The sequence below is a fragment of the Macaca thibetana genome, chromosome 7 (assembly GCF_024542745.1).
Source record: "Macaca thibetana thibetana isolate TM-01 chromosome 7, ASM2454274v1, whole genome shotgun sequence".
Taxonomy (NCBI): domain Eukaryota; kingdom Metazoa; phylum Chordata; class Mammalia; order Primates; family Cercopithecidae; genus Macaca; species Macaca thibetana.
The window spans coordinates 30,368,154-30,392,373 of NC_065584.1; the positions used below are offsets into that span (position 1 = coordinate 30,368,154).

Here is a 24,220-nt window from a genome sequence, read left to right on the forward strand (position 1 = left end):
AGCGGCTGGCGGAGGGAGCGCGCGCCTTGCTGGCCTGGAGGGGGCGGGGACCGCGGCGGCTTTAAAGCGCCCAGCCCGGGCGTCGCGGGGCGGGGCGGCTCTCGCGGCTGCGGGGCGCCGGGCGCAGCGGCCGAGCGGGGTCCCCGGAAGCACAGCTGGGGTGCCTCCACCTACGGCTGGCCGTGCGCCTCTTCTCTCCCGCGCCAGGGAAGCAGCGGCTGCGGCCCCCGCCGGGCGGAGGCACGGGGGCCGTACGGGGGGCGTACGGGGGGCGGAGGGGCCCGTCGCGGAGGAGATGGCGCGGCATGTGAGGTGACGGCTTCCGAGCCCCGAGGGTCCCAGCCCCGCGCCCCGCGCCCCGCGTCCCCGGGACAGCATGGAGCGCCCAGAGCCCGAGCTGATCCGGCAGAGCTGGCGGGCGGTGAGCCGCAGCCCGCTGGAGCACGGCACCGTCCTGTTCGCCAGGTGAGGGCGGCCCAAGCGCCCGGGGGTGCGGGTGGAGGCTGCCTCGGCGGGAAAGGGGTCACGCGGCAGGACCGGCCCCGAAGGAGGGAAAACTGGCCGCTGCCGGGGCTCTGGGGCGGCTGCCAGATGTGCGCCAGAGGAGCGGGGCGCGGCGACGGATGGCACAGCCCCTCTGCCTCTCTCTCAACCGTGGGCGCCTGTTGCCAACCAGCTCCGCACACCCGGCTCCCAGCGGGGCTCACCGGGCCGGGCGGGGTCTCCTCCCGCGGATCTCCACACATCTGGCCGGGTGGACCTCCGTCCCCGCGCGGGGCCTCCACCCCGCCTTGTGCCTCCTGCGTGTGACTGCAGGGGTGCACCCCGCTGCAGGTATCAGGGTACTGGGGTGCCCCGAGGGCCGGGGTGCCCCGAGGGCCGGGGAGGGGAGGTGTGCGGGGCGAGCTCCTGCGCCCATGTGTGAGCTGTCTGGCTCCAGGTGTGTGGATTCCTGACAATCAACAAGACAAACCTTTCCTAGGAAAGAGCCAGAGAGCCGCCGGGGAAGGGGTGACAGATGCGGGAGCCTCACCGCAGGGGAGAAGGGTTGGGGGGTGCACAGGCGGGTGCACAGGCCCCGGGCGGAAGGGAAGGCCAGTCTCCAACCTCAGCTCGCCGTCTCGGTAACCCCTCCGCCATCAACAACCTAGCACTGCTTTCCTCACCGTGGTGTTCCCAATCCTTGGCACCCTCGGGCAGCCCAGAACTTCTGCCCAGGTTTCCGCAAAACCGCCCCCAATACAAAAGGGGAAAAAATTCAGTTACCCGGTGAGACTTCCCAAATGCCAAGGAGAGCCTCTGCTTCTGCCTCCAGACTCCCCCAGCTCACTTTTTTCTCGGGCACCCGCTGTGGCTCCACTACATCCAAGCTGTGTGACTTTAGACGAGTTCTAGCCTCGCCGGGCTTCTGTTTTCTCCTCTGTAAAACTGGGGTAACAGTTGTACCCACTGCTTAGGATGGTGAGGAATACAGTTAAAAGTTAAGCACACGGAAAGTACTCAGCACGGGGGTGGGGGGGGGAGTGGGGGGGGAGAGAGAGAGAGCGAGCGAGCGAGCGCTCTCCACACAATGTAACTCCAGGTTTCCTGTTTGGGGACATCTTCCTGTCCCAAATCACACCCTTCAGCTATTCATCGAGGGGCTCCTGCGTGCCAGAGGCCCTGGGACACATTTGCCCTTTCTAGGATGCTGCCCAGAGCCAGTAGGTGTGAGGAGGAGGGCACTACCAAAGCTGGCTAGGGAGCAGTGCCAGGTGGGAGAGTCTGCTGTGGTTTGCAGCTGAGACCCGGCTCGGCACCCCCGCTCTCTGACTGCAGGACAGCCAGGCTTGCTGGGGCTTGCAGGGGCTCACACCTCAGGGCTAACACCTGGGCCTCACCCCCACAGGCTGTTTGCCCTGGAGCCTGACCTGCTGCCCCTCTTCCAGTACAACTGCCGCCAGTTCTCCAGCCCAGAGGACTGTCTCTCCTCACCTGAGTTCCTGGACCACATCAGGAAGGTGAGAGGAAGGCAGAGCTTCTGTGACCTCTGGGATCCAGCAAAGCACCTCCCTGGTGGAGAATGGGGAAAATGACTTTCTGCCCCAGGCCTAGTTTTACTCCCCTCCTGTTCCCCCAAGCAGGGTATCAGCTCCTTTCCCTCTGGACTGGATTGGTCTGGGACATCAAAATCAGCCTCTTTCCCTACCCTGTGTTCAGAGAGCTGGTCCCAGCCTCTGTCATTGCCTTTGTCCCCTGGCTCCCATAGGTTGTGTTAGCACAGATCCTCATCATTGGGAACCATCTGCCTATGAAAAACAGGCTGAGATTTTCTTAGAATCTCATGATTCTCAAAGGGCCTCAGTTTCTCCTTGTCCCGGCAGACAACACTCTCCAGTAGGCGTGTTTAGAGACGTGAATTCCTCAGAGGAGAGAGGCTTCCTTCATGGGTGTAACATTAGTAGTTTGGCCACCATGTATCATGTGCCCCCTATATGTAGTAGACACAGGCTGCCTTTGACCCCTGATCCTGGAAACTGAGGGTCCTGCTGGCCTCTCTTGCTTTGGGACCCTCATGCCTTGGGCTGTGATTGTGAGAAGATGTGGCTGCTTTAGCCTCTCTGTTTCACTGCTGCCTTGGCCTTGGCAGGTGATGCTCGTGATTGATGCTGCGGTGACCAATGTGGAAGACCTGTCCTCACTGGAGGAGTACCTTGCCAGCCTGGGCAGGAAGCACCGGGCAGTGGGTGTGAAGCTCAGCTCCTTCTCGGTGGGTAAAGGAGCTCTGACTCTCTCCAGAGCTCCTGGCCTGGGGCCACTTCTCTCTCCCAGATTCCCCTAGCCACCTGTTCTGTCTCCCATTCCCATATCCTTAGATAACCAGGGCTGTGGGCCTGCATCTGTTACCTGCTGTGTGGCCCTGACATGGGCTTGACCTCTCTGAGCTTCCAAGTTCTCTTTTCTGATATGGCTTCTTTTAAAACCATAAAAGTTAAGGAGCCTTTGGGATTAGCTGGTCTGCTCAATTTCCTAGTGCTGTGTATCAAACAACCCTAGAACTATGACAATGCTTTCCGATTTCTCATGGCTGGGCTCAGCTGGGCAGCTCTTCTGCTCTGCATGGTGTAACTGGAGTTACTTGTGTGTTGTGTTTAGCTGGGAGTTCAACTGAGGCTAGAATGTCCAAGGCCTGTCAGCCTTTGAGCTCTGTCCCTGCGGTTTGTTGTCATTCACTAGTCTAGCTGAGCTTCTTTATAGAATGGAAGCTGAGTTCTGAGAGGGAGTTTTTAGAGGACAGGCCCCAGTGTGCAAGCGCCTATAAAGCCTCTGCTTGCATCACTCTTGCTAATGTCCCACTGACCAAAGCCACTCACATGGATAAGCCCAGTGTCAATGTGGGAGGACCCTAGTCAAGGGCATGAATCCTTGAGGTGTGGCCCATTGGGGGCAACTGATATGACAGTCTACCAAACAGTCCAGTCACCTTGCCAGATGGTGAGCACCTTGAGGAAGGAGCTGTGTTGGTCTTGTCCTCCTCTCCATCCCCAGCACCAGCACAATGCCTGATCTACCAGGGCTACTGTGGATATTCAGTTAATATTTGTGAGATAAATAAACCTTATTTTATTATGAGTAATAATAGCAAATGAAAGCCATTATCTTTATTTATTTATTTATTTACTTATTTATTTTGGGGACAGAATCTTGCTCTGTCACCCAGGCTGGAGTGCAGTGATGTGATCATAGCTCACTGCAGCCTCAACTTCCCAGGCTCAAGTGATCCTCCCACCTCAGCCTCCCTCATAGCTGGGACTACAGGCATGCACTACCATGCCCAGCTAATTTTTGTAGTTTTTGGTAGAAATGGAGTTTTGCCATGTTTCCCAGGCTGGTCTCAAACTCCTGGGCTCAAGTGGTCTGCCCACCTCGGCCTCCTAAACTGCTGGGATTATAGGTGTGAGCCACTGTGCCTGGCCTGTTATCGTTGTAGGCTTCCTGTATACAGATGCTGTGCTAAGAGCTTTTTCTGGATTATCCCATTTAATCATCCCAACAGACCCAGGAGGTGGAGCTTCTACTTTCCCTATATCACTGATGAAGCAGCTGAGGCTCAGAGAGGTTACATAACTTACTCAAGGTCACCCAGCTGATGAAGAGTGGAGTCAGAATCTGCACTCAGGTCTATCTGGCTCCAGAGCCCAGACTCTTAACCCCATCATTGCTGCCTTGCAGATGAGGAAACTCAAGTCTGGGGGCAATGACTTGGTTTGGTCTAAGCTGGGAGGTCCCAGGCAATGTCTTGACCCCACTCATGGGGTGTTTGCAAGACCAAGAGTGGGGTGAAAAATGTGAGGATATAAAGCCTCACATTTAGAGGGAAAGGTGGGCACAATGTGATACCCAAGGATTTGGGTAGGACCCTGCTCAGGAAGCATGGACTCCGTGCAGGAGGAAAAAAAGGCCCAAGAGCCCTAATCAACCCTAGGCCTCAGTTTTCTCACCTGTGGAATGGACCAGTGCCTTCCTGCCTTTGGAAGTGACAAGGTGCCTCTTGCCTCTGCAGACAGTGGGTGAATCTCTGCTCTACATGCTGGAGAAGTGTCTGGGCCCTGCCTTCACACCAGCCACACGGGCCGCCTGGAGCCAGCTCTACGGGGCTGTGGTGCAGGCCATGAGTCGAGGCTGGGACAGCGAGTAAGAGGCGACCCTGCCCAGTGGCCCCCATCTGTTTGTGTCTGTCTGTTGGTCTGTATCTGTTGTAGCCCAGGCTCTCCAAGCTTCCCTGCATCTTGGTCCTTGTCCCCTTGGCCACACTGGAGAGGTGCTGGGGCAGGGCTGGGTCTCAGTCTCCCAGAGTCCAACTGCAGGAGTGGCTTTTCCTCCAGGAAGGGGCTTCTGGGTGTCCCCTCATCCCCAATAGCCTCTTTCCTGCCTTTTTTTTTTTTTTTTTTTACTTTTTTGGCACTCCCTCTGGCCCTGTGAGGAATGTTTTGGTGGCAGAGGTGGGATGGAGCTGGAAAGGTATGGGGGTGGGAGGGGATGGGGCTCTTCTGTCTGTCCTGCTTCTTCAGGTGAGTGCAGGCCAAGGCAGGGGTGAGATGGCTGAGCTTCCAGCGCTTTCTATCTTACTTGCCCAGTCCCTTCACTGCTTTCCTGCCCTAAGATGGCTTGCTTTTCACAAATAAAGAGAAAGGCAGCTTTAGCCTTCTTGGTGGAATCCCAGGCGTGGGAGCAGAATCAGAACTGCCAGGGAAGGGAAGGGGGACCTGGGTCTCAATAGGGCTCATCTGAGTCGCGCGGGCTGTGCAGATGCCCTGACAGGGTTGGTTTCCTTTGGCATCATTCCCTTTCCCTCGTTCAGTACTTCTGCCAGGAACTCCCTGACTATTCCGCTGCTGCGGGAACCCAGCCAGCTGGCCAGGTGGGGAGGGGCTGGGGACTGGCCAGGAAGGAGGGGTGTCTTCATCCCAGAGAGACCCAAGTTCCCCCAGCCCTTCATCACCAACCCGCTCCTGCAGGAGTGAGTCTTACCTCCCCGGCCCTCCTTTCTGGCTCAGCCTGCAGCGACTGTGAGGCCACAGCTTCTCAGATTCACTGCCCGCTGTGTGCCGGTACTCAGGCAGCTGGAGAGAAGGCAGCTGCGGAGGCCCTCGCCCTCACCCCAGCCGTCTGCACTTTTACCGTTTGCTCTGTGCTGTCTGTGATCCTATAAACTCATGAGAAATAAACTGGTACTGTGTGCCTCTCTGACCCCCGGGCCTGGTCTTTTCTTGGGTCTTGGCTTGTGCCAGATGAAGCTGCAGGGCAGCGGATCTCAAGGCGGGATGGGAGGATGGAGTCAAGGAGGCCAAGGCCTGGGAGGAAGCTCTGGGAAGCCAGTGGCAGACATCTGTGGGGTCTGTGGCCCAAACTGGCTGGCCGGTCACAAACCCAGCTCTTCTTCCTCCTGGGCACACAGCTGGATGTCATGCAGCCACCCTTGCAATTAGATGGGGTGTGTGACTGGGCTCTGGCCGCTGGACCATGCAGATGTGTGTGCCACTCCCAGGCCTGGTCCCCCAAAACTCCTGCATGCTCCTCCATGCTCTGTCATCCTTCTGCTGGTGTGATACAGACCTCACAGAGACCATGAGGGCTACGTGTTAAACATGGCAGAGCCACAGGTGAAAGGAGTCCCAACCCTGAATCGCTGCTTGGAGGAAGGTGCCCATTAATCAGAATCACCCATTTTGAATTTTATATGAAAGAGACAAATTTCTCTTGTGCTTATGCCATTATACATTTTGGGGTTAGTTAAACCCATACCCAGACTGATCCATGGTCTGAAGCAGGTCATTGGTCATGGGCTTGGGACCCCACAGGCTGTGGGCTAGAAAGCCAGCCAGGGATGTAGGGAGGAGGAACTGCGTTGAGTGGGCATGATAGGAGCAGGTTTAGGGTTACCTCCACGTGTTCCAGCCTCAGCAGCGGATCCAGAGCCCACGCATGGCTGCAAGGCCTGTGCCTGGGCTGGCTGTCCTCGCCCTAGGCTTCCAGTTTCTCAGTTGACACTGAATGTAGCAGATGCCCATGGGGCCTTGCCAGCTCCCAGATGGGGCCTTGCCAGCTCCCAGATGGGGCCTCGTTTTCTTTAAGCTCAGATGCCAGGCCTGCCAGGCTATGTGATGGCAGGCACTGGGTCTGCAGCGTGTTAGGAACGCCTTGCCCTCTGTGGTGCCCAAAGCATTTTCTGGAGCCCTACAGGCTCCAGTGAGGCAGGGCCTCATCTGCTGCGTGACCTATTAATGGGTCAGGCTCAGGTGTCCATGTCTGGTCCACAGCTCTTGAGGTGGCCTGGCTTTGGAAAGATCTGATGCCCTCCTCTGACTTGTGTCTGAGTCATCCTAAGCATGGGTGCTTTCACCTTTTTTGAAAGCCACTCTTCTACTTAGGCGTGAGTGCGTGTGTGCATGGGCATGCACTGGTGTGTGTGTATGTGTGTGTGTGTATGTGTGTGTATGCACACACGTGTCTGTATCAGGGGAGAATATCCCTTACCTCCTCCTCTGCTCAAGGGCTCAGCCCTCTCTCTCTCCTGCATCCCTCCTCTGTCAGCTCACATCTCCCCTCCTATACAAAGAACAGCCCCTCACTTCCTTTCCTCTCCAGCTACCCTTTTGGTTCTTTACTTCCTTCAATAGCAAAACCCTTCTAAAGAGTAGTCTTTCCTTGCTATTTTCATCTCCTCACTTCTTATGGGAGGATGGGAACCTGCTTCAACCAGGCTTTGTCCCTACTTTCAATCTAATACAGTCAAGGTCACCAACCACCCCCATCTTGCCAAATGTAGGGTCACATCTTAGTCCTTATCTTCCTCTCCTGCTCAGCGGCACTTGAAAAAGTTGGTCATGCCTTTAGTTTTACACTTTTTATTATGGAAAAATGTTAACATACACAAGAATCAAGAGATGAGGGCATCTCCGTGTACCCCAACTGCACCCCCCCACCACCATTTTTTGTGTTTTTTTGTTTTTGCTGGAGAGTTTTTAAGCAAATTCAAGACTTCATGTTCTTTTACCTGTAAATTATTCCATATGAATTTCTAGCTGGCACTTTATTTCACATATGAACCCACGCCACCAATATATCTAACAAGACGAACAGTATCTCCTCATCACCACCTAATTCCAATTCCCTGATGGCCCACATTCATCCACATGTAGATTTCCCAGACGTCTCTCTGCAGTTGGTTTGTTCAACTCAGGATGCACACTTTGCATTTGATTGTGTCTCTTCACTCATTCACTTTGGCCCAGCCCCTCTTGCCATTTCCCCTCACCATTGCTGTGTGGGAGAAGCGGGTCATTTGTCTAATGGTCTATCCAGCATTCTCCACTTGGCTGAAGCTGCTTCGTGGCATCTTTTGACTTTACTCCTCTTTACGCCACATTTACTCTCAAGCGTGGTTAGAGCTGGGGACGCCGTCCTTCCTTTTTGAGTCCCTCCTGGTTTTCCTTGCCGGTTCTCCTCCTGTATCTTTGTGCTGGCTCAGCCCTCAGACCTCCTCACCTGCACCTGCTCCCATCAAAGTCTCAGCCAGTCCCATGCTTTAATCACCACCCAGGTGCTGATGACTGAAATGAACACCTCCAGCCTGACTCCTGTATCCAGCCACCTCCTTGACATCCCCACATGGCATCTCAACCGGAACACACTCAAGATGGAACTCTTGGGGTTTCCCTTGGCCTTTTTCTTCCCAGCTTTCTCCACCTCAGAAATCAGTGTTTGTTGAGTTCTTCACACTAAAGAACTGGGAGTCATCCTTGCATTCCTGCTTTCCCTCAGACCCCACATCTAATCATCCATGAATCCTTGACCTGTGTTCCAAATTTAACTGCTTCTTTATTCACTCCCTATCCTGGTGCAAGCTACCATATTCTCTCTCCTGCATGCCTCCGACACAGTCCCAACTAGGCTTTTTTTTTTTTTTTTTTTTTTTTTTTTTTTTTTTTTTTTTGAGACAGGATCTCACTCTGTTGCTCAGGCTGAAGTGTGGTGGCATGATCATTGCTCACTGCAGCCTTGAACTCCTGGGTTCAAGGAATCCTCCTGCCTCAGTCTCCCGAGTAGCTGGGACTCCAGGTGCATGCCACTATGCCCCAGCTAATTTTTAAAATTTTTGTGGGGATAGGGTCTTGCTTTGTTGCCTAGGCTGGTCTCAAGCTCCTGGCCCCAAGTAATCCTGTCACCTCAGCCTCCCAAAGTGCTGGGATTACAGGTGTGCACCACCACACCTGTCCCCAACTGGGCTTTCTGCTTCTACTTGTCCCACCCTCGTGACAGTGACCATTTCAGCACAAGGGTTACATGAGTGGTTGCCAGGGGCTGATGGGGAGGAGAGAATGAGGAATTATTGTTTATGAGTATACAGTCTCAGTTTTGCAAGATAAAGAGTTGTGGAGGATGGCTGGTGGTGATGGTTGCACATTATGAATGTATTTCATGCCACTGAACAGGACAGTTACAAATGGTTAAGATGGTGGATGGGTGCGGTGGCTCACGCCTGTAATCCTAGCACTTTGGGAGGCCAAGGTGGGTGGATTGCTTGAAGCCAGGAGTTCGAGACCAGCCTGGCCAATATGGTGAAACCCCGTCTCTACTAAAAATACAAAAATGGTGGTGGCGTGTGCCTGTAATCCCAGCTACTCGGGAGGCTGAGGCAGGAGAATTGCTTGAACCTGGGAAGCGGAGGTTGCAGTGCAATGAGATCATGCCATTGCACTCCAGCCTGGGCAACAGAGCAAGACTCTGTCTCAACAACAACAACAAAAAAAAACAAACAAAAAACCCATCAATGGTTAAGAGGGTGAATACGATTATGTGTACTTTACCACCACCACCACAACAACAAAAAAACCTGGAAAACAAATACCTAAGGGGGTCATCCTCCTCCCCAGAATCCTCCCGGAGTTTCTTGGGTGATGAGTGACACTTGGGAGTCCCAGCGTAGCCTGCACAGCCCGTTGCCCACTCAAACCTCGCCCCACCCTCTCCTCCCCTCGCTCACTCTGCCCGGTTCTTTGGGCCCTGCATGTGTGCCCACAGACCCTTTGCTGGCTCTCATGTCTCACCCCCACAGAGCTTGTGCTGGCCCCCCTAGTGCAAAGCATCCCCTCCCCGCCTCCGGGCACCCCCCGCCCTTATCCAGCTTTGTCTCTCCCTGACACCCCATTATGTCGGCCTATTTGTTGACTGCAGTTGTCATGTTCTATTGCACAGAAACGGGCAGGCGGTCATGGAAACCACTTGGGCTCTGTGTTTGGAGGGGAGGGAAGAGGGACTGTCTTCGAACCCTCGCTGAAGGTGACAAGGTAGCCAGAAGCCCCCTGACACCTGGTGTGTGGCCCTCGGGCCCACACGGTAGTCATACTTATTGCAAAAGAAGATAATGATGGCAGAAGCGTACCTGAGCTAGGGAGTTGTCATTTCTAAGCTGGCAATGGTGAGATGCTGCGGCCACCCCGGGCATGCGGTGCCTGAGGCTGGGACTATTTTCCTTATCCACTCACCCCTCCCTGCACACTGGAATCACCTGGGGGACTTTTGTAAAATACAGGGTACTGGGCCCCACCCGAGAAATTGTGGTTTGTTTAGGGATGGGGCCTGGACATTGAGAGTGACTCCCATTTGTGGCTGAGATGGAGAACCTTGGAAATTGAGGCTGAGAGCTGCCGGGCTGCCGCTTGTCCAGGCCGAGGGCCTGGCAGATGTTCTGAAAGCAGCCTCTGTTGAGAAAGCCTAGGAACCTGTCTCCCCATAGACCAGGCTCTCCTCGCCTCCCCAAGGCCTTCCATAGAGCAGACCTAGAAACCTGGAATCGGCCAGCAAGGAGGTTCCTCAGGACAGAAGTGAGCTGCCCCAGGCTTCCCTGGCAGGGCCCCATGCGGCCCCAGGCTTGGTTTCTGGGCAGAGGCACGGGGCACTCTCAGGCCCCGCTGCTTCCTCCCTGCACAGCGCTCGGTCACGTGCTCCAGTCCTATCTTGGGCACAGCCCAGTGGCGCCACCTCCTGGGGCTCCCTCTTGCCTTGCCCCAGTCCCGTCCCCAGCCCAAGTAAATCCACCTGCAGGCCTCCAGTCCCTCCTTGCCTGCTGAGTGGAGAGAGGATCGACCAATGCTAACCTCCCTGGAGGACGTTCCATCCCTGGGCAACCGCCCTCCCTCTTCAGCTTCTTTTTCTGTCTCTTTCTCAGTCTCTGCCTGAGAAAGGCCCCTGACAGGTCTGCTGAACCACAGAGTGTCCCAGGCCTGCCATCTGGGGACCCTGGAGCTGCCGGCCCCTGGGAGGGGACCATGAGAGGCCGCAGCAGGGCGCAGCCCCTCCCGTCCAGTCAGGGAGTCTTCATGGCTTCTCTCCTGAGAAGCAGCCCTTGTGGATTTCAAGGGCTGACTTGACTTGGAAAATAATTGTTTTGAGGGGGAGAGGGGACAAGTGGACAGGTCTTGATCCCATGCCCAGGCCCACACCATGGTGGACTTTGAGTCAATGGCCACTGATGGACTGTGGAAGCTTGCGGAGAGTACCCAGCAAGGGAGATGCGAGAAACAGTCCTTAGGCAGCCACCCCGAGACTGTCATCCTCTGTCCCCATAGGAAGCACTATGGGAGGAAGTCTCCCCCTACCCAACACCCACACAAGATTCCCATCCTCTGCCCCCAAATCTGCTCTGCTCAGTCATGAAGCAGAACAGTCCGCCTCATGTCCTCCCAGCCCTACTGTCTGGATGAGGTGGCCAGCCTGGGTGATGCAGCTGCTGGAGGGAGGGACAGAACGGGTCTCCTGACCCTGAGATGTGTCTCCCAGGGCAGGGAACTGTTGTCTCCTTGCCACAGCTGTTAACAGCCTTTGCTAACGGGTGTTTCTTATCCCACCTGGCTGCGCCGCACACTTCCCTCGTGCCAACCTCTCCCCCACCCAACCTCTCCTCTGCCTCCCCTATCCCCGAAGTCCCCCACCCTCATCCTCTTGCAGACCTGAGCCCTGTCTGCCGCTCTTCCTGGGGCCTGAGCTGAAATCTGTGTGTTTTGAAGTCTGGCCGCTAGCCTAGCCCATGGGCCCACTCATGGGGCTCAGCACTCACCAGGGACTTCTACCGCCTCTCGGGGCTACTCTGCTGGCTTCCTGGGTAGCTCAAGGACCAGAAAGTTCTCCCCACTGCACAGCGGAGCAAGGCCAGGCTGGCCCAGATGCAGAGGCAGAGGCAGGGGCCGGGAGAGGCTGGGAGGACTTGTTTATTCAAGGCACGGTCATAGCATTAACAAGAAGGTTCAGCATTCTGGCACATTCCTTTAGTGGTGGTGGCCAAGGTTAGCCCACACCCCCCCACCCCACTGGGGGCCCCAGATGACGCAACGCTGCTGATAGGCACTTTGCTTCCGGGGCAGTGGAGGGTCAGGCAGGCGGGCATGGGGCCACTGGAGGCCTGAGGAGGGCCCCTCCTGGAGGCTCTAGGCAATACCGGTTCCCGGGCGGCAGCTCCTTCCAGAAAGGATTAAGTTGGGGGGTGATTTGGAGGACGGAGTGGGGTGGGGCGGCTGGGAAGTGGCTGGCGGAGGAGTGGGATGGCAGTAGGTGGAGGGAGGGGGGCAATGGACGAGGCAGGTGTGGGCTGAGGCAGGAGGTGCCTGAGAGGTCCTGGATGTGGTGGTGGGGAGGCTAAAGGATGCCCCGCTCCACCGCCCTGCAGTGACCATGGGAGGTCCAGATGGAGCCAACTGCCATGAGGCTTTGCTGGTTCCCCTAAGAGTGGACTATGGAACCTTCTCCTTCTCCACATGCTCACCACCTTCTCTCAGAGCCAGGCTACACTGGACCCAGGTTCAGAGGGAGAAGCCCCCAGCCATCCCGCCACATTGTCTGCCAGCACCTTTCCCATATGTGGCTTCCACAGTCTGGCAGGGGCTTCAGGGGCTGGGGGCAGGCTCCAGCAAGCTGTGTCCAGTGAAGGAGAGACCCCAGGCCAGCTTCTGGCATGTCCCACGCCCCATATACCAAATACACATGATGAGGTCGGGCAGGGTCTGAGCTGGCCACCTCCCCACCATGTGCCAAGCTCCTGCTGGGCCTGACTGCTGTGCTGTAACAGTGTCCTTTCCCCTTGTTGGTTGGTGAAATGCCAGTGGGGAGGGGCCTGTGGGACCTGGGTGTGTAGGGGCTGGGCTAGGATCATTTCCCCCTTATTCCTAGCTGGACAAGGAATGGGAAAGACAGCCTCTCTCCAGCCAACCCAAGCTCTCTGGAAAGACAGCCCCATGCCAAAATGTGGGCCACACTCTGGGGGTGCAGCAGTTTCTGCCCATCGAGCACAATTTCTCACCTGCGGTGAAGCTTGGAGCGTCTGGGGCTGGGATGGGGCAAAGGTGGGGCAGGGACAAGGCCTAGGTGATCTGAGTTCAGGGCAGCCCTGTGACTGGGGCCTGGTGCAGGTGCTCAGGTGAGATGAGCCCACCTTCAGTAGGTTGGTGCAGGGACCCAGACCTTTGGAGGAGGGGGCTGAAGAGGGCCCTGGAGAGCACACAGACCCCATTCAGCTTGGCTTGTTCTGGTTCACTGAGGCCCCCACTGGTCCTTCTCATGTCCTCCCTGGCTGGGCTACATGGTGGTCCCAATGAGAGCCCATCCCAGAGGCAGAGGCCGGTTCCCCCCAGCTATGGCAAAGGTGCTGAATGTCGCCATCACCGTTTGGAATTCAGCTCCCCCAGGTCTCAGGTGGTGGCAGCCCTGGGAGGGCAGCCTTGCTTCTCCAGAAAGGGCTTCTCCCTGGAGCACGTGACCCTCCCCTCCACCCCACCCCTGGCAGGCCTGGGGCGACATCATGATTGAAGCATCTGCAGTGTCTGGACCAGGCCCACACTGGAGGTCGCTTGGGTGGTCTTCAAGGCAGGGTGCAGGGGCAGTCCCGAGAAGGGAGGAAGGGTCCTACTTGGGACTCAGGTGAAGGTCAGTCCTTCAGTTTGAAGCATGGGGTTCTTACCCTAATGTACTGCCCATCTTGACCAAGCTGGGGGCCCAGGCACTCAGTTGGGTAGGAGGCAGGAGACTCTTTTAAGTGGCCACATCTTTGGCTTTGGGGGGTCTTCTCTTTAGACCCTGGGGCTTGGGGAGGTATAGCTGGTTTCCCACCACCCAGAGTTTTAGGGAGAAAGCCCCCTTCCATGAATTCGGCCTCTGTCTCACCCCACTTTGTGTTACCCAGCAAGGACTAACCAAGGTTTCCTTCTGAAAAATGCACACAAGTCTCATTTGATGAGCCCTGAGTGGTCGCGCTCTAGCTACCCTTGTAAGAATAGAAAGGAGAAGGGCCTCTGCCCTGCTGCTCCTGGGGACATCTGATGAGGGCAGAGGAGCAGGAAGGGGCTGAGTTACCTCTTCTCAGGTCTGCGCTTTCAGTTGGTTCTTCCTCGGGTGGGTGCAGAAACTTTCTGTTTACAGATCCCCATGCAGGGAACCCCGTGATGAGGTGGTCCTCTGTGTCCTGTCAATGTGCCCCGTGCACGTACCTTTGCCTCCTCAGACTGCAGGGGAGGAATGGGCCGGGGCTGGGAGAAGGAGCAGCAGCAGAAGCTCCTTGGAAGGGCAGCTGATGCAGAGTGGTGATGACCCCAGAGAGCCTTCGGCAGCCTCTTTCTGCCTCCTCCCTTAGGAACACCTTCTCCATCTTGGTCCCAGGAAGGGACCCCAGCGTTCAGTCTCTGTGCTGGCGCTCCAGCCACCTCTTTCAAGACATGGGCTTCCCTGTATCATCCATCCCTTCCCAGGTTCCCTCAGCACTGCCGATTACCCCCAGTTCCAGCTGGGCAGCAGGTCAGGGCGCCCGTATGGCCCATGGCTGGGGTGGCAGATGTCTCCACTGGGGGCTTCTCAAAGTCTGCAGGAGGTAGTGAGGAGGTCCAGGCCACCCTCCTGCCTCCCCTTGCCAGGCCCTCCCCTGGCTCCTCAACAAGTCGCCAGTGGAGGCCTCAGGTCCCAGTCAGTGGTACTGGTTCTGGCCCTCCAGTTCCAGCCCTTCCTGGAACTGGGCCGAGTCTAGCTCCCTTGCAAAGCCCCTCAGACCACTCTCTTCTTCTCCCTCTTCCGGCTGGTTGTTCATGGTGCCATAGGTGTGCCTGGCTGGGGAGGAGGCGGGGGTCAGGTTCAACTCCGGTTCTTGCAGCACGGTGGCCACATATAGCTGCTTGGGATAGAGACAGGGGACAGGAGCAAGGTCACGTCTGGAGCAAGGCCCTGGGCACACCCTCTCCCCTCATGCCCCACCCCCATCGCCTCTGTCTCCTCCAAACCTTGGAGCCTGCCTTCTTCCCCAGCAGCCTGGGTCCTGTCTGCCCCACCTACCTAATTTTTCTTGATCATTTAATGAGCATCCAGGTGCTCCCAGGGCTGGTTTAGTGGCAGGACTCCCCACTCCTAGTCCACTGCTCCTTTAGAACATGTTCCATTCACTCTTGGTTCCAAGTCAAGCCGCATCCAGGGAAGGTGACATGAGGCTCCCCTCAGCTGGGGTCGGAGAGACCCCCTTTCCTGAGCTAGTGTACTTTCTAATACAGCTTCAGCGGCACATTCAGAACACCCCTGGGGTCTGTCACTGGTTGGCCTGTCCTCAAGATGTGGAACTGCAGCCGGGCTCGGTGGCTCACGCCTGTAATCCCAGCACTTTGGGAGGCCGAGGTGGGTGGATCATGAGGTCAGGAGATCAAGACCATCCTGGCTAACACAGTGAAACCCCGTCTCTACTAAAAATACAAAAAATTAACCAGGCGTGATGGCGGCACCTGTAGTCCCAGCTACTCGGGAGGCTGAGGCAGGAGAATGGCGTGAACCTGGGAGGCAGAGGTTGCAGTGAGCCAAGACCGCGCCACTGTACTCCAACCTGGGCGACAGAGCAAGACTCTGTCTCAAAAAAAAAAAAAAAAAAAAAAAAGAAAAAAAGAAAAAAAGAAGAAAAAGATGTGGAACTGCTAGCAGAGACTTTGGTCATATGACCTGTCACACCCAGGAATGATCCCCATGCCTGGGACAGCAGCAGACTAGAAAATCACAGGACATACTAGGAAAAAGAGCAATTGTCATCCTCTGAAGTGGCTCTTAAACCATCTCTTTACTTTGAAAACAGGTAATTAGGGAATGGAATGAAACCTTCCCCGTAGGAGTTTATTTCAGTGAAACCAAACAGCCCTGGTCGAAGGAATGGTTTTCCTACAGAAGAATCTAGACATTTGCATGGCACCCAGGTAAACCATCTAGATGACCTTTTGGTCATAAAGGGGAAAATGTCAACTGAACCATGGAAAAATCCTTCTGTCATTTCCCTAATTAGAGGGTCATGATAGCATCATTAATGAATGGGAATTAACAGGATGTTACATCTTGAGTATACATTGCAACACTACCTGCAATGTGTTCTAGCCCCATGTTGAACTGGAATCTATCAAGCCATCAGATCTAAATTCCAGTGTTCAGGGAATACAGGAGATCAGGGAACCTGTCCTAAGACATCATGAACAGCCAGAAAAATCCAGGTGGAATATTCTGCAGGACTGCTGGCTTGGTCTCTCCACTCATTTAAAAGGCACTATGCTAAAATAAAAGGGACATGAAAACCTGATCATGCTAGATTTGATATTGGGTTGGACAAGTTCTAAAAGATACTTCTGGCACAATTAGGGAAATTTGAATATGGGCTGGGTGCTCAAAGAGATCAAAAATTGATATATATGGAAAGGGATTGTTAACTAAAAATGCAGGTTATAAGCCAGGCGCGGTGGCTCACGCCTGTAATCCCAGCATTCTGGGAGGCCGAGGCAGGTGGATCAGCTGAGGTCAGGAGTTCGAGACCAGCCTGGCCAACATGGTAAAACCCCGTCTCTACTAAAAATACAAAATTAGCTAGGTGTGGTGGTGTATGCCTGTAATCCCAGCGACTTGGGAGGCTGAGACAGGAGAATCGCATTAACCTGGGAGACGGAGGTTGCAGTGAGCCAAGATGGTGCCACTTCACTCCAGCCTGAGCAACACAGCAAGACTGTCCCCCCTCAACAAAAAAAGGTTATAAAACAGTATGTGCAGTACTATTTCATTTTAGCAAAACTATGTAAATCATACATAATTATCTGGAAGAGATACATAGTATATAAATATCTGGAAGAATATACACTACCAGTGGTCATCTCTGGGTGGTGGGAATATGGACTTTTTATTTTCTTATTTCTGCTTATCCTTTCCCCCTATAATGATGTGCAATGTTCACATAGCCCTGTTGTAATAAGGCAGGATTTAAAAAATAAATCCTAGTCGTGTTTTTTAAAAGCATAAGCTTTAGAGTCAGATGGACCTGGTTCGAACTTCGTCCTGACACTTCCTTGCTTGGTGCCCTGGAGTCTATATTGATGGAACTTCTGAGCCTCCATTTTGGGATGAAAACCCCTACTGTGTGGGTTTATCAAAAGATTAAGAGCGAAAACAGCAAAGCACCAGGCTCATGAGAAGATTTCAAAAACTGATTGCTAACAATATTCCAAGAGGGGTCCTTTCAGAAGGGTCCCAAGAAAAGAGAGACTTTCTTGCTTTGAAATCCTTGTCTCTTCATGACCGAAGCACCCTCTCCTGTCCCCGCTCAGAGATAATCTGTGCCTGTATACGGGGTTTTTCAAAGCGAGGCAAATCTGGCACCCCAGTGACTTCTGTCCATTTGCTGGTGTTTTGTCTGTGCTTGTGTCACTGTGCACTCACACCCAGCTCTGCCCACAACTAAAGAAAGCCTTGTCTCCCATAGGGCCCTGCCGCCCACGCCGTGTTCCCACTGTGCCGAAAACTGTCGAGTCCCCCAAGCTCTGGTCTGTCTTCCAGGCCTTTGCACAGGCTGCTCCTCTTCCTTGAAAACTCTTGCCCCACACCCTATTTCACCTGGCACCCCGTATGCCCATTCCTGGGGTCAGATTCGATGCTGCCTCCTCTGGGATGCTTTCGCCAAGTGCCAGTCTGGCACCCTTCTTCAGAGCTCCTCCCAGGAGCCCTGGCCTTGGGGCACGGGCTGACCCCAGTATCCACCTCAGTGCGTTCATTGGTGGCTCTGCAGCTGAATTTGTGGCAGAGATGTGGGTGGGTGCTCATGCCCATTCCCCTCCAGGCTGAGCCACCGTGTGAGAGCCAGCACCCAGCCTGCGGGCCCTGCACTCTGAGCCAGCCTCTCTGCATGCAGACAGGCTCGCTCATTCGGCGTCCCTGCCTTACCAGCAGTGCAGACTTCTAATAGTTCCCTGAAGCTCTGTCTGTGTCGCTTTGCCTGCCCCTGTGCCTCAGGGGCAGCCTTTGGTCCTGAGGCCAATCCTCAGCAGGCCCCCCTGTGTCTACATGACTGAGGTCGCTGTGGTCTTGGCCTCCCTGACCAAGTACTTCCTCTCTGGTTGCCTTCTAGACAATGACGAGTACATGGTGGCTCTTCTCTTTTTCTCACTCTTCATCCAGGGCCACGGCAGCATTTGGACCTGGACCAAGTCCTGCTCCATTAGAGGAGGGAGCCCAGGGGTCCCCTATCTCCTCCCCCGTACCCAGAGTGGGCAGCAAATGCTGGCATCCCCCACGATGCCACTGGAGTAGACCACCCCTGCAAGCACCGCCCTCCCGACCTGTCCCTGGGACTCAGGACTCACGAGGGAGGTGGGCGTGGAGGAGGTGCTGCTTGGCTCCATGTCAAACACCGTCTGGATCTCCTCCTCCTCGGGCTGCAGCAGGGAGAGGTGGTGGGTTACAGGATGGAGGCCTGCTCTTTGCCCCTCCCCCCACACCCAGAGGAGCCTCAACCCCACACCTGGGCTTCTCGCCACCTTGGAACTCAACTCATCTTCTGTCTTTCCAGACCTTCAGTCTGGCAAGACTGAGGCCCAGGGGGACAGAGAGAGGGCTGGAATGCAAGGGAGTCCCTTCTGGAATGTTCTATTCCCAAGGGCTATTATGGGAGGAAGTAAGCAGAGCTGGAATTGAAGTTCAAAGACAAGCCTGCTTTGACTCCAAGAGAAGTCTTGACTTCAGCACTGTCGTCTTTCCTCCTGGGGCTTCCCCTCTAATTTGGAAAGTGTCCTACACCAACACAGCCTAGGTTCCTGGCCATCCTCCTTCTCTAGCATGGACACCTGGCCAACCCAATCACATAATGCTGCTGTATTAGAAAGACAGAGCCAGCGGGGTCATTCACAAGACCCTTCACTAGTGTGGTGCTCCAGCCAGGCGTGGAAAAGGAAGGCTGGGCAGAGAGGACAGTGGGCGCCTGTGCCCAGAGCCCTGGACACAGAGACACCAGCAGCAAAGAGATCCTTCTCCGAGTCCCTCCTCAGGCTCGGCAGGGTGTCAGTCCTTAAAATCAGCTTTCTTTTCTTTATATACATTCATTTAAAAAGGGAATGATTCACTTTTATAAACAGAAAACTGTATTTCAGTTGCCATAAGCAGAAAGTTAATGTTAAATACGTAACCATGAAAAATGAAAAATTATGTTGTGATCCACTGGAAATCATTCCAGTGCCCCAGGATAGATATCCATTCTGGGAAATGCTGAGCTAGAACACACAGTTGTTGGCATGGCTCTAAAAGGGCATGGATTGGCTCCCTTCTCCTAATGATTAGGCTGGACCCACTGCCAACAACCAAAGGAATCATGTGGGGCAGGGGCCACCTCCAAACATGGCCGCCTCAAGTTCAATAGCCTGGGGTCTTAAAGGAGAGAAAATGACAATCCCCCCTTTTTTGAATCATCATCAACTCCCCCGCCAACCTCCTTTGCTCCATCCTGTCTCTTGACTTCCAGTCCTTGGAGGCTCACAGCTCAGTGACTGCACTGGACCCACATCACAGGAAGGAGGGGCCAGCAGCTTGCAGTTTGGAGGTGTCAGAGGGCAGAAAAGGAGAGGATAGCTGTCTTCTGGATGGGGGCCAGAGCCTAAGCTAGTGCAAGGCATGCACGCATGCACACTGGGCTCCACGCTCTACGGTCAGAGAGAAAGGCGAGACCCTTTCGTCCTGTGGTGCTATGGGAGCCCAGGCATGGAGGGTATCCTACAGCTGTGTCCCCCAAGGGACCAGGAGAACCAGTGGAGGAGGGGCAGGCTGGCAACTCACCTCGTAGTCGGCAACCATCCGAAGCTTCCCCAGAAAAATGCCAGCAAAGGCAATTAACATGGCAATGAGGAGGGTGGACAGGGAAAACATGGTGATGGCATGGAGAGAACCTGCCAAGGAGAAGAAAAGGCCATGGGCAGAAGTCTGCCAGCTGAAATGCCACCCCAACTGGCAGATGCCCAGGGACTGTCACAGCACCACTGCAAGGGCTTTGACCTTGCCAGTCCTCCTCTGATAACAACTGGCATCAAGGAGTCTGACACAATAACATCATCCCTTTGTTCTGTTTGATTTGAGCAGTTTAGAATTTGGCATCTAAGGAGTCCATGAAAAAATGTTTTAATTGACTTCAGTACCCACTTCAGTGCCCATAAAAATGTGTCCTTCCTGATCTGCTGGTCACCTCCAACACCACGGTCCCTGGGAAGTACCTTGGAGTGACCATTTCTGCCAGTGCCCCCAACACCATCTCTGACCTACACCTTTCCCTGCAAGCCCTTTTGAAGTGAGCATGCTCAGTTATCTGTGCTGATGGCACAGAGAGGGAATCTAGAAGGTAAAAGTCATCTACATTGCATTTGGGAATATTTGGTTCCTTTTTTACGGCAGCAGTTTTCTAACTAGGTAAATATTTTTTAAATTATGCGTTACAGCCAAAAATCACTGCTTAATGATGCTTACTGCAGTGTTTTTATAGTAGCAAAAAGTGGCAAACCTCAATATCCAATCGTGGAGAACTGACTAAAACTGGTCGACTTTCATGCAACCACTGAAAGGCACCTACGTGTTCAGTCTTTTAACAACCTAGGGAATTGCTCAGAACATCATGTTCAGTACAAAACCTCAGGGTACAGGACTGAATGTTACAATATGGACGATCGCAGTTTTGTAAAGTAACAATAGACCAACAGCTCCCTCTCTACCATCCCGCGCCCAAAGCGCATGCCTGAAAGTGGGGGCTGGGAACAAGAGACATCAGGTTCTGGGTGAGATGATGGGTCATTTGCATGTTGGTCTTTGTATTTTTTCTGTTTTTGATAATAAACATGCAGTCCTTTATTCTTAGAAAAAAACATTATGGAAAAAAATGAAGTCTTTGAGGTGGCAGGGAAAGGTTAGCCGGATAAGCAACTGGGGGTGACGGCAAATGGGTAAACCACATAAATGACTGAGAGTCGACCGTACAGATGCCACCATGACAGGGAAAGAAAGGAAAACACCACCTCGGATTGCCTGAGCTCAGGAGTTTGAGACCAGCCTGGGCAACATGGTGAAACCCTGTCTCTACTAAAATACAAAAAATTAGTGGGGCGTGGTGGCGGGCGCCTGTAGTCCCAGCTACTCAGGAGGCTGAGGCAGGAGAATAGCTTGAACCCAGGAGGTGGAGGTTACAGTAGATCGAGATCAGGCCACTGTACTACAGCCTGGGCGACAGAGCAAGACTCTGTCTCTAAAAAAAAAAAAAAAAAAAAAAAAAAAAAGGAACAAAACACCGCGTTTCCCTTCTCCCACCACTGAGAAGGTTAAGGTCAAGTGTCTGAGGGAAGGGCAGTGGGGCTGGGGGTTGCTGGGGGGCACAGGTGCCTCTGACGGGAGAAAGCTGAGGGATTTCTAATCTGTGGCCTGCAGGGACTGCTTCTGGGAGGGTGTCTCTGAGCTCCCCTGGGCAGGAACAGTAGCTGTGTATAGCTAAAGAGTGAGGAAAAAGCTAGCCCCTACTGCAGGCTCGGGTTCCTCTTCCAGGTTTTTGGCAACTCATAAAGTCAGGCATCTACCACTGGGCGCCGGTGGCTCACACTTACAATCCCAGCACTTTGGGAGGCCTAGGCGGGTAGATCGCTTGAGCCCAGGAATTCGAGACCAGACTGGGCAACATAGTGAGACCTCATCTCTACAAAATTAAAATTAGCCAGTCATGATGGCTCACGCCTGTAGTCCCAGCTACTGGGGAAGTGGCAGAATTGCTTGAGCCCAGGAGGTCAAAGCTGTAGTGAGCCATGATCGCGCCACTGCACTTCAGCCTAGACAACAGAGCAAGATTCTGATTCAAAAAAAAAAATTAAGGCCGGACGCGGTACCTCAAGCCTGTAATCCCAGCACTTTGGGAGGCCGAGGCGGGTGGATCACGAGGTCAGGAGATCGAGACTATCCTGGCTAACACAGTGAAACCCCGTCTCTACTAAAAATTAAAAAAAACTAGCCGGGCAAGGTGGCGGGTGCCTGTAGTCCCAGCTACTCGGGAGGCTGAGGCAGGAGAATGACGTGAACCTGGGAGGCGGAGCTTGCAGTGAGCTGAGATCCGGCCACTGCACTCCAGCCTGGGCAACAGAGCGAGGCTCCATCTCAAAAAAGAAAATAAATAAGTAAATTAATTAATTAATTAATTAATTAATTAAATTAAAAAACAAAACAAAAAACCAGGCATCTTATGGGATCCCAGAGGAAATGTCATGGGAACTGAACTGAGCCACCCAATAGCTGATATTCTATTTCCTGCCCGTCTGGACTTAGAACGAAGGAATATGAGGTTTCCTGCCCTGAGCTCTGGAAACCCAAATCCACACATGGGGACCGTGTTGGCCCAGGGCCTCCTCTTAGCCTTGAAGCTCTGCTGAGACTCTAATGCAGGCCCTTTAGGCCCAGAGAAGTCACTGGGTGTGGCCAGGTCTGGCGAGCAGTATCTTGCTTTTCTCCTGAACAGGGTCAGTGTTAAGGGACTCGCAGAGCAGTGGCGCAGGCGGAGGTGGGGTCTCCAGGCAGGCTCGGTACCTACCTAACCGCAGGAGAGAGAAGAACAGCATCCAGAACAGACCCAAGAGTGGCGCAAAGATGGCCTGGGAGACGGCAGCCATGTGGATCTGCTCATTCAGTTTGGTGGGTGCGAAGGAGTAGTACATGTTATAGCGATCCGTCAAGTGCTTCATGCACAGGTAGAGCAGCCCTGGGGGGCCAAAGGTGGAAACTTATTCAGTGGCCCCTTCGAGTTTGGACCTTTGCAGCTCCAGTGTCTCCATAGGCCTGAGAAGCCAGATCCAGGGCTGTCAGAGTCAGAACAGCCCAGGATGGATTGGGGGAGCTCTGTGGTGCTGACCTCCGGGGCCAGCAGCTTCCCTTGAGCCCCCAGAACTGATTCTTTCAGCTAGGTGAGGAGTCATTCACTCATGCATTCATTCAACAAACATCCCTCATCGGCAGCCATCCAACCTCAGCTCCTCCGTACCCCCGGCTTGGCCCTGGTCCTGACACCTCCCCCCAACAGGTCTCCTCATGCTTCAGGAGGTGGACTGATGTTGTGGGGCTCAATTCCTCCTCCCCATCTGCGGGTGTGCAGCCCTTGGGCATGCCTTGGAGATAACTCACCAAAAGGCACAATGATGGGGCAAGTGATGCTGTACGCCATCACCACGCTGAACACGTTCATCATCCACGCGTACTCGCGCCCAAACTGGAAGTCTATGGCCTGGTTCTGGGGCAGAAGGCAGGCGTCACTCTGAGGTGGCCCAGTCCCCTTGGCTTCACTACTTCTGTGGCTCCTCATCAGCCTGCTGGCAGCTCAGGCCTGGAGGCAGCCTCCTTTCCAACCCTGTAGACCAAGGTGCCCCACCGCCACCCATTCACACCGTCCCTCCCACCTCAGCCCCCTTGGTGCTTTTAGCAGGCTCTATCCCTGACACCCTCCCAAAGGAAATTGAGGGCTGTGCTCAGCAAAGGGCCAGCCTGTACCTTTCTGATGTTGACTCTCTCTGGCTCTGATCTAGAGAAGAAGAGGCGGGTGCTGTAGCAGAAGAGTGACCCCAGACGCAGCAGCTCCATGCCTGTGCCAAGTAAAGCTGCCGTGATCACGTAGTTGACAAAGAAGGCGCCGTTGTCTGGCAGGAACACACACCTGGGCAGTGAGGGAGAGGGAAGGCAGCAACAGAAGCCATGGGGAGAGGGAGAGATGTTAAAAGGGAAGAGAGAGAGGAGAGCAGCAGAGGAAATGGGAGTCAGGATGGAGATACAGATACAGACAAGGAGAATAACATTTGCTCTCTTTCTTTTTCTCTGCCTCTCTCCTATAATATATATTCCCCCAACCCAATTAAGTTAACAAGCAGTCCTCTGAGCAGGGAGGGGCAGGGACCACATAAAGCATGGGTGTGTTAGGGGATTGCATTGACTTGATCCAAAGCAAGGGTGTCTGAGCCAGGTCCAAAGACTCTGGAGAATCCATGAGTGGGTTTCTGGGGGGTCTGTAAACTAGGATGGGAAAGAATAACATCTTTATTTTCACTAATCTCTAACTGAAATTTAGCAGTTTCTTGCATTAAGAATGTGGGCAATATGGCAGGGCATGGTGGCTCACACCTGTAATCCCAGCACTTTGGGAGGCTGAGGTGGGCAGATCACCTGAGGTCAGGAGTTTGAGACTAGCCCAGCCAACATGGTGAAACCTCATCTCTACTAAAAAATACCCTGAAGGATTCTGGTCCTTGCCTTATAGAGCAAGTTATGGAAGTTTGCATGTCATTTGCAACATATCTTTGAAAACTGGGATTCTCAACACTTCTTACCACTAAAACAAAAAAATTGAAATTGGCAGAATGTCCCACAT

The 24,220-nt window shown here is 54.1% G+C and overlaps 2 protein-coding genes across 6 annotated transcripts in view; one reads left to right on the forward strand and one right to left on the reverse strand.

The window, feature by feature from the left end:
* Window positions 1-5,730, forward strand: NGB (neuroglobin). Its single transcript, XM_050798918.1, has 4 exons — window positions 1-465; window positions 1,889-2,000; window positions 2,630-2,749; window positions 4,544-5,730. Exons 1-4 carry the CDS (start codon window positions 377-379, stop codon window positions 4,676-4,678), a joined length of 456 nt encoding a protein of 151 aa, XP_050654875.1. The 5' UTR covers window positions 1-376; the 3' UTR covers window positions 4,679-5,730.
* Window positions 5,731-11,732: 6,002 nt separating this feature from the next.
* The window catches only part of TMEM63C (transmembrane protein 63C), a 143,933-nt gene continuing 131,445 nt past the window's right edge, over window positions 11,733-24,220 (reverse strand). For all 5 annotated transcript variants that reach the window (XM_050798701.1, XM_050798702.1, XM_050798697.1 and 2 more), the window contains 6 exons: window positions 23,350-23,512; window positions 22,987-23,092; window positions 22,400-22,567; window positions 19,627-19,736; window positions 18,165-18,236; window positions 11,733-14,689 (listed from right to left, as the gene is read on the reverse strand). In XM_050798701.1, the coding sequence (XP_050654658.1) occupies window positions 14,489-14,689; window positions 18,165-18,236; window positions 19,627-19,736; window positions 22,400-22,567; window positions 22,987-23,092; window positions 23,350-23,512 (820 nt within the window). In that variant the 3' untranslated portion in view covers window positions 11,733-14,488. The remainder of the gene's footprint in view (window positions 14,690-18,164; window positions 18,237-19,626; window positions 19,737-22,399; window positions 22,568-22,986; window positions 23,093-23,349; window positions 23,513-24,220) is intronic.